This window comes from Oreochromis aureus, linkage group 7 (assembly GCF_013358895.1).
Source record: "Oreochromis aureus strain Israel breed Guangdong linkage group 7, ZZ_aureus, whole genome shotgun sequence".
Taxonomy (NCBI): Eukaryota; Metazoa; Chordata; class Actinopteri; order Cichliformes; family Cichlidae; genus Oreochromis; species Oreochromis aureus.
In genome coordinates this window covers 19,714,514-19,724,125 of record NC_052948.1, presented here as the reverse complement: position 1 = coordinate 19,724,125, position 9,612 = coordinate 19,714,514, and the positions used below count along the sequence as shown (strand labels likewise).

The 9,612-nt window shown below is 40.4% G+C and overlaps 1 protein-coding gene across 2 annotated transcripts; it reads left to right on the top strand.

Annotated features, from left to right (window-relative positions):
* Positions 1-4,786: 4,786 nt before the first annotated feature.
* Positions 4,787-9,612, top strand: avpr1aa (arginine vasopressin receptor 1Aa). 2 transcript variants are annotated; one of them, XM_031728895.2, is made up of 3 exons: positions 4,787-5,837; positions 7,590-7,811; positions 8,214-9,612. In XM_031728895.2, the coding sequence occupies exons 1-3, from the start codon at positions 4,889-4,891 to the stop codon at positions 8,324-8,326; spliced, it is 1,284 nt and encodes a 427-aa protein (XP_031584755.1). In that variant the 5' UTR covers positions 4,787-4,888; the 3' UTR covers positions 8,327-9,612. The 2 variants fall into 2 exon arrangements, with proteins under 2 accessions (XP_031584755.1, XP_031584823.1); XM_031728963.2 differs by having other exon boundaries at positions 7,590-9,612.

Sequence of the window (9,612 nt, the reverse complement as noted above, 5' to 3'; positions counted from 1 at the left end):
CCAAAAGGGCATCCAGCTAGGGGTCCAGTAGCACCACCAAGTGTCACCAAGACTGGGGCAGTCCACCCGACCCCACTGCAGAGGAAAAACTACACCTACGCTAACATTCAGTCAACTTCCAAACTACATTAGACAATAGACACCCAGGTTGAGTCCGTGCTCCACCTCTGGTAGATCCTCCACCGCCTGCAGAGTGGGCTCCTCAAAATCAGAGACCACCTGCAAAAAGATGGTGAAAACCTTCCTGCCAGCTAAAGAGGCCCCTAGTTCCACCAATGCACTGAAGGCCCCAGTGTCAGGGCCGGGCCCCAGTGCAATACACAAACAGAACTCAAGCTCCTCAGGCACAGCCAGAGCCTCAGCCTTTTTTTTATGTGCAATTTGAACTTCAGCAGGGCATTTTGACCATGTCTGTGTACCTAAATGCAATGAATTGCTGCCAAGTAATTGTCTGATTAGATATTAGCATTAACAATCAGTTGAAGTGTCTGGTGAGTGTAAAGCAGACAAAGCTAATAAGCCCTCCTCAGATGATATAGCCTGTATTTGCCTTGCTCATACCCTGGAGGTCCACCAGCTTAAAGATGATCACAGCATCCATTAATTTTAAGAACTGAAACTAGGGCACCAACACAACAGGCAAATAAGGAAATGCCTGAGTTGAATGACCGGGATATGTGCTGAATTAAAACAAAAACTGTTTCATATGTCTGTCGGCTCAATCATCTCTCATCATCATCTCTCTAATCATCGTGCGAGCAGTTGTTTACTAAATTACACTTTGGTTAAATTTCGATTATGTCATTTATGCAGGTCATGATTAGAAACCTCAATGTCCTGTTTACTAAAGAACTGATTTATCATCAGCCTGGAGGCCAAACAAAAGCATGCAAAAGTACATGCAAACTTATGTAATGAACCTATTATAAGTGACCCTTCTGGAGACACTGTTCATTGTCATCATTTTAGTCATAAAGTAAACAGAGTTAATTTAATGTTTTGTTTAATGTGATCTTTGTTGGACTGAAGTCGCCCAGGAGACAATCTGAGTCATGAGTTTATAAGAGAAGCAGAAGTCTAAATCAGAAGGTACAGGCTCTTGGCTTTTAAAGTTTCTCTTTTGACCCTTTTGTTTCACGTTTGCAGGTGCTCCTTCTTGGCGCCGTGCTGTGTCAGATTCACAGAATATGTCAAATGATGAACTCGGGGTTACTGTGTTGTGTGAGGTATTGAAGACGTAAGCCAGACAGAACAAACTGCATCAAAGCAATTTATCAGAGCGGAAATTCTTCTACTGCGTGAAACTGAATATGTCTGTCACATAAATAACATATACAATCTCAAGGTAAGATTTACAGGTGTGAGAAAATCCTTTGGAATCTGTTGGAATTACAAGAATTTCTGCTCCAAATGCTTGCTTAATGTGCTCTGAGCTTCACATAAGTTAGCTCACTGACTTCTCACTTACGGAGCAGGTTGGACGTTGGTGAAAACGATGATTCACTTTCACAGAACCTTAGATAAAACATTTTAGAAATGCAAAACAAAAAAAGTTACAAAAGCATTTCTAGGTCTGGGCGCTCATCAATCAATCAATCCATCCATTTTCTTCTGTTTATCCAGTTCAGGGTTTGGGTTGGAGCCGAGGCAAGAGGCAGAGTACGGCTAATTTAGAATTATCAATGAAGTGACATGTGTTAGGAAGAGGCATAGACAAGTAAACTCCACACATAAAGGCACCACTCTGGCTTGTGGATTCAAACCCTTTTGCTATGAAGCAAGAGTGCTAACCACTGCTCAACCGTGCACCATCATCAAATGTTTTTTAATGTTGTTTTAAATTACTAGTCTTTTTTTAGCAACTCTAATCAAAATTGCTGACCTGTAATTAAAAATACTATCAACATCAAAATCTACCATCCATCCCTCCATTGTCTGATGCTTGTCTGACCCCAAGGCAGCAGTCTAAGCAGAGATGTCCTTCTCCAGCTCCTCTGAAGGGAGACGCAAGGGAGTTCTTAAAGTAGTTGTGTTTTCGGTCTGCCCTGGGGCCTCCATCTGGTAGGTCCTGCATAAAGAAGGCATCCTATTCACATCATCTCAACTCTCATTTAATGAGGAGTAGTAGCAACTCTACTCATTCAATCTTGAAGACTGAGCCCAGAAACCCTTCTAGAATGGCCAAAAAGAATTAATGAACAAAACCTGCCCAGTTGCCATAGGGCCTTTTGCCCTATGGCAACTGGGATAGGCTCCAGCCCCCCATAAATCTAAATTGGATGAGCATGGATGGCAAAGTTAAACATTTCAGAGAAAGTACAAACAACAGAATGAAAGGAATTTTTAAAATGCATTCTGAGTCCCAAACTACTAATACTATAAGCTACGCACCTCAAGAAGATGGTTTGGACAAAGTACTGTGGCATCCATTGTTTGAATTCCTTGACAAAATTTCTTTATCCCTCATTAAAACAAACCAAACAAAAAAAAAATCCAAAATGCTCAAAGACTCCGAGCAGCTCTTATTGAAACATACTCCTGCAAATGAGAGGGAAACATCACAGACATGATTCAGACTGACTGCTTTGGTTACTGCAGACACAACGTGCATTCCCATGATTCCTGAGCCCAGACACACAACACGCAGTTTAGGTTGGTGAACGGAGCTGTCACGCTTTGTAACCAATGGGACAAATCAACCCTGGAGCTGTAATAACAGCACAAAACGTTTCTGGTGAACATATTTAAAAACAGGAGATGAGAGTAATGTGTCTAAGTCCAGCATGAAGGAAGACATCCGCTATACTGTCCTTGAACCCCTCAACATACACTAAGGCTGCTGTAGAGCATGTGGATGGATAGTAATCTGACACAAAACAGGGCTCCCAGGGAGGAAGCAGTTTTGCTGGTCAACAGAAATTACCCTTGCTTATGATTCTGATGAAAAGATTATCAAAAAATGGACTTGGGGTCGCCGAGAAAACTTAATTATAACAGTGAACCAGTTTAACCAGTGCACAGGAAATTTTAGGACAGGAGCTCCAGTTTGCAGTGCTCATAACTGGAGCTCAACCGGAAATGAAAGTGCAGATCTGGATGACAGGTGCAATGTGAACACAATAAAGATAACCATCCTCAGTATCAGCACATGGATCAGATAAGGTGAATTGCTGCCAGACATCCGCAGCCAGTTTGCAACCATGTGCTTTTTTAATAGAAACTGGGATACTCACGTTACATTATGGGTCACCTGGAAACGTCACTAACAACAGAAGTAAGAAAGCAGCAGTGGAGGTTAAACTGTGGAGGACAGGAGAGCCAGAGGTGATGCACTGAAAATGTTGCAGGCAGGGCAGAATACTGTAGTGATGTCAAGCAAAAAAATAAAGTCCTTCTGATAAATGTGCTTTTCCTTTGTTATTTAAAGAGGTTTGATCCCCACTGAGCAGCACAAGGCTGTCTTCACCTCCATCTTTTGTTCCCACTCATGTGCTGAAAGTTCCTTTATAATCATATCCTATAGAGTGTATTTGGAAATATACCTGTTGCTCAAAGCACTGAAAACTTACATTATTTAGGATGTTTTGGCATCTTCAAACAAAACTTTGAACACTTCTGTGTAGCAGCTCGGAAGCTAAAACAGGATAGCTTCCTGAAAACATCAGTAAACCTCTCCACAAGTTTGAACAGTAAATGCCTTCAGATATTTCTTTCGGAAATGAATCAGTGCATTTTGATTGTTTAAACTAAAACCACTTTGTGCTAAAAGTAAGTCAGTTGCTGGAAACCTGACTGAAACTGAAGCTAAAACGACTGCAGCAAATCAGCTAATTTTAATGTTATTAATCATTAGTAAGAGGATTTCTTTCAGCTTGGAATTAATTAATTACAGAATAAACCAAGTCACAGTTCGGTTTAAACAGTTTTTGTCAAGTGTGGTTTTTATCTGGGCTTTAACAAAAACAACATTCCAGCCTGTTGCCTAACACATTCCTATTAAAGCAACATCACAGCAACACATTTAGAGAACCGAATGTTTGCAGGTTCAGCTACCGTTACCTTATAACAATTCCTCTGCAAAGCTTATTATGCTGGAAAAAAAGCATTTAAATTTACTTGTGAACTGTTGGGTGAGACTGTCTTTTCTTATTGGACCTCAAATATTTATAAAGTGTGTGTAAAAAAAAAAAATAAAAATAAAAATGTGTTACTCAGTTCATTCTACTCTAAATACTTTGCATTTTCAGCACATTTTGTGACTTTTTAATACCCACAAAAGTTCCTTCTAAGCAATACCTACGCGGAGTTGTGGTGATGTGGATGTTGTGCAAAGCATCGGGAAGGGCTTGGCTCTGCACTGCAAAAAATGCTTTTTTTTAGCCATAATGCTGTGGAAGTCACATGTTTTGAAACATTTTAAACTTTTTGTCTCCAAAGCAAGACAAGGAATAGGAAACACAGCACGGATCATTTTTGGCTGCATTATATTTATGCTGATATTCAAACGCAGTTTCAAGAAAATGCATATTTTGCATATTTGAACACTTTAGATTGCGTTGGGTAGGCTACATCTTCACTGAAAAGTACCCTTCATTTGTGTCTGTGTTCATTTTGTATTTATTTTTACATTTTACTTGCATAAATGTGTGCTTCAAACTTGCCACCATATAAATTAACCGTTAGGTGCCTCGTGTTTTTGCAGTGCATCCTGCTTTGCGCAAGCAGTCTGAAATTTGACTCGAGTTTAAAAAGCGCTGACAGGAGACACAATTCACAAAGCAACGAGTTTCTCTCTGTGGGCTCCAGGTAGCTCCATATACGGATTGGAGAGGCACTTTGCAGCCCCTCTGGCACTGAATCTTGCTAGGGCGCACAGAGGGGCAGTGCCATGTACGCTCCTGACAAACGCATGCTCCTGAACGAAGAGAACCAGACTTTGGTGTTCACTGTCACCACTGACCTAATGATGGGAACGTCTGGAAACAGCACCGACCACCATAACGGATCAGATCCGTTTGCAAGGAACGAGGAGGTGGCTCAAATAGAGATAATGGTTCTGAGCATCACCTTCGTGGTTGCTGTGATTGGGAACGTAAGCGTCCTGCTGGCCATGTACAACACAAAGAAGAAGATGTCGCGAATGCACCTTTTCATCAAACACCTGAGCCTGGCCGATCTGGTGGTTGCTTTCTTCCAGGTGCTGCCACAGCTGTGCTGGGAAATCACCTTCCGCTTCTACGGCCCAGACTTTCTCTGCAGGATTGTGAAGCACCTCCAGGTGATGGGAATGTTTGCTTCCACCTACATGATGGTGATGATGACCCTGGATCGTTACATTGCCATCTGCCACCCTCTGAAAACCCTACAGCAGTCCACACGACGCTCGTACATCATGATCATCTCCACGTGGATTTGCAGCCTGGTGCTCAGCTGTTCACAGTACTTCATCTTCTCCCTGAGCGAGATCCAGAACGGCTCGGGCGTCTACGACTGCTGGGCGCGCTTTATCGAGCCCTGGGGCGCCAGGGCGTACATTACCTGGATAACCGTGGGCATCTTTCTCGTGCCCGTGGTCATTCTAATGATGTGCTACGGGTTCATCTGCCACAGTATTTGGAAGAATATTAAATACAAGAAAAGAAAAACGACGGCTGGTGCTGCAAGCAGGAACGGACTGATTGGAAAGAACTCGGTCAGCAGCGTTACAACTATCTCAAGAGCCAAACTGAGAACCGTTAAAATGACTTTTGTGATCGTTCTGGCGTACATTATTTGCTGGGCACCGTTTTTCATCGTGCAGATGTGGTCTGTGTGGGATGAAAACTTCCAGTGGGATGGTGAGTGCTGTATAAATGAACACAATACTTATTAAGTGTCACACTTTTAATCGTTCTAAAAAAATGTTGAGAATTGCAGGGGGAGAAAAGTAACAGAAACTTAAGAATCGCGTTGCGCAAGGAAAAAAAATCCACGAATCGCGCGCCTTTACGCACGAACGTATTTGACAAACAAAACCAAAATGTGTAAACATACAAATTTAAAACCTATACAGCTTCAAACCTTTCACGCGCACACACGCACACCCACAACTACATTTCACCAAATAAATTAAATCTTATGCTCCGTGCGTCTCTATTTGCCGAATTTTAGGTTTTGAAACCCTGAGTTTTCCACGGAGATTTAGGAAGTAAAATATCCTACATCTGCATTTTGAGACGTTAAGTGGCCAAATGTTACGGGAACCGCTTTGGAACCGTGTATGGAAATAATTTGACAAAATCAGATTACATCATTTTTTTAAAAAAAGTTGTAAGTCACATTAGCAAAACCTGTTTTATACAATTTATATGGTACTAATACAACAATACTATATTATTGCACTAATCAGCAAATGCCCTACTTTGCCTTACTTGAAGTATTTCAACCTGTTAAAAATGAATTCAGAGAAGAATATTTCAGCCTTTTGTTCAAAGTTTATCATTCTGACTGTGGATCAGTGGAATTAATTATTGCTGACTAGCTGATAAGTTAATTCAGTTCTTGGCTGAATCAATTGTTAACTTTTGGTGACAGTGTTGGGATGGGTGGGCTTGGGGTAAATGTTAAGAATTAAAATTTACTAGTAAAATTCTTAGGTTAGCTGTATCACTTTTAATTATTATCTCTGGTGTTTTGAAATAAAGGTTTTGAAGTCCTAGTGAGATGGATAATTCCAACAACTCAAACAAAAACAATGACAACTGTAATTAGATGATAAAGTCAGATATTGTGGCAGTTAGCTGGAAGGCCAAGGCCCACAAACAATTGGGCCCAAAGGAAAATTTACAGATGATTCACAGTTACACATTTTCAGATTCTGGTTTCTAAAAAGGCACCATGGTAGTTTTTGTTGTTGTTGTTGTTATATATGTCCTCAACCTGCGAAGGATTGCAGGTAAAAAAACAAAACAAAAATAAAACATTTATATAGCTCTATAAACTCAAGTCTCAAGGTGCTAATTAATATATATGGACCTACTATATTGGCAGCTGATGAAACAAATTCCTCCCAGATTTGGACCACTGTTTATAGCTTTCCTCGTCTTCATTACAGATTTTTTTCCTTATAATTTTAGGCACCAAAATTTCTTGTCTTGGCTTAGAAAATGATCGTGGCTGCAGTGAAAACAGACCCTGTTTTTTTTTAAATGTGTTAATTTATCGTCGCTTCCTTTGATACTAGTGTGAGGAACTCTGTGACAGTGATCACATTATCCTCCAATTAAAGTGTTTCAGATGTAGGAAGAGAGAAGGAATTTATACTTAAATCTATCTGACTAAGTGTCAGCGTATGAGGAGGTGGATTACCGCCTTTTGCTTATATTATGAAAATTACATTCTATTCCAAAAGTCTTAAAACTAGTTGGATCTGCAACAGAGATTTCTTCTAACTTTGGCACACCTTTGTAACTTTCAGAGTTTGTGTATCTGGCACATTTAGGCAGCATTTAGACACCAGAGGCATTGAGTTAAACAGGCATTTCTACAGCCTGTACCAGATGTTTTGCGAATTAATCATCCTTTTCCTCCTTCCTCTCTCTGTTCTCCAGATTCAGAGAACACAGCAGTGTCTCTGTCTGCACTCCTTGCCAGTCTCAACAGCTGCTGTAACCCGTGGATATACATGATCTTCAGCGGCCACCTCCTCCAGGATTTTGTGCAGTGCTTCTCGTGTTGCCGCAAAGTCAACACCGACTTCAAGAAAGAAGATTCAGATAGTAGCCTCCGCAGAACGACTTTGCTGACTAAGATGACCAATCGGAGCCCAACAGGTAGTACCGGCTACTGGAGAGAGCTGGATAATTCCTCCAAGTCCTCTATTCAAGCAGAGTAAACACATGTTTGGCAGTGGCACCAAATGGCATGAATGACAGGAACTGCAATTTCTGAAAATTATACAGAGAATCAAGCTTTTTTTTTAGTGTGAAAAAAAACATGAAGCAGGGTGATGCGAGGTTCACAGAAGCAGAAAATATGGACACATTAGGGAACGTGCATACATCTTCTTTCTTTCTTTAGATAACCTCAGCAGAAACGTTAGAAAAATAATGAGAAAAAAGCGTGCACAGGCTTTAAGTTGTTCTCTTAAATGTAATCATAAATCTTCAATATTCAGTGTTTTGCAGATTCCTGCATGAGTTCTTCTGAGTGTTTTCTTTCTTTTTTTTCTTTAGCGAGAACCTTTTTTTCCAGGAATCCTGATGCTTTCAAAGGTTGTTGTGCCTCCCCGCAGTGCTGCCGAACACCCTTTCCTGTTAAAGTGTTTACAAAGATAAAACCCATATAGCAGCCGAGATGTGTGTAGTGATGGTGAAAACGACTCTTCCAGACCACTCGTCTCCAAGTAACCAAGGCAGTCACCTCATCCTTTGTGTTTAGCTTTCCATTTTTCTTGTTTTTCTTAGAACCACATTTTAGTGGCTTGTAAATTTGATTCGAACCTTTTGCTTTGACCTGAGGGAAAAAAAGTAAAATAAAATATAAAAAAAGGGAAGCATGTGGAGTTACATTTATCAACCAGATTTTTGTGGTTATGTGCACTTTTATGATTTGTTGAAGGAATTGTTTCACGTTGCACAAGACAGTCCTAAATTTGATGGCTTTCATTTCTGCTCAGCATTGGTAAATGAGATCTCCTTCAAGTTTTATGGACACACACACACACACGCACACATACACTCACAGATAGAAAGCAGGGGGCTCTGATGAAGTGAGACTGACCACTGCTGGATAAGTCAGCCCACCTTCTCACAAACTGTTCCCATGTCTTTCATAAAATCTTGGGAAGAAGCTCACACATTCCACACACAACACGTCAGCACACTTCCTGATTTTCCTCGGACATCCTGCACCACTGGAGGTTCTGTGTTTTGGCTTCATTTGCACTCATGATAAACAATTTCCTGGAAATCAATGTGATATGTGACACCGTAATGGTTGTCGGATTAAAATTAATCCCCCCCACCCCCAAAAAAGCTATATTGAATCAAGATTGTACATAGATGTTGTGTATATATGTGTGCACTGTGTATCAAAGTATGTAAATATCAATTCAAATGTTGCATATTTGTATATTAAAAGCACTTAAATGTCTGTAAATAGGAGTAATATATGTAAATCTATTGGGCATGAGTTGCTGGTCTGTAATGGCTTGTGCAAATCTTTAAGAAGTAACTTACTGTAACACCTTATGTTGAAATATACACGCCAATGTACTAAATATTACGTTGTCTTTGTTCCTGTTTTTACTACATGGAACATTTCATAGTTTGTGCTTCATGAAGCTGGTGCACAACCACGGAAATTTATGTGTGTTATTTCTGTTGAAAATGAAGTGCTTTGTGAAGTCATGTCTCTTGCCAATCTAAGCACTTGAAGCTTGCCAAGCTCTGGGATTATGCAACTGCTTGACCTTTCAATTGAAAACGTGTGAATGGGAAATTCTGCTAATGAGCAGCCTTTTGTCAACATGTTGTCCACCCCCATACTGATGGATAATATATGTCCCAATAGAACGAATAGCACCTTGTAATAAAGTGATAAATCATTGCATTAAAAGGTCATTTTACCGAT

Excerpts from the sequence above, each read along its gene's own strand:
- avpr1aa (XM_031728895.2), top strand. The coding sequence starts at position 4,889 with ATGTACGCTCCTGACAAACGCATGCTCCTGAACGAAGAGAACCAGACT. Across the intron at positions 5,838-7,589 it reads TGAAAACTTCCAGTGGGATG|ATTCAGAGAACACAGCAGTG; the intron begins GTGAGTGCTGTA and ends TCTGTTCTCCAG. Across the intron at positions 7,812-8,213 it reads GACCAATCGGAGCCCAACAG|CGAGAACCTTTTTTTCCAGG; the intron begins GTAGTACCGGCT and ends TTTTTTCTTTAG.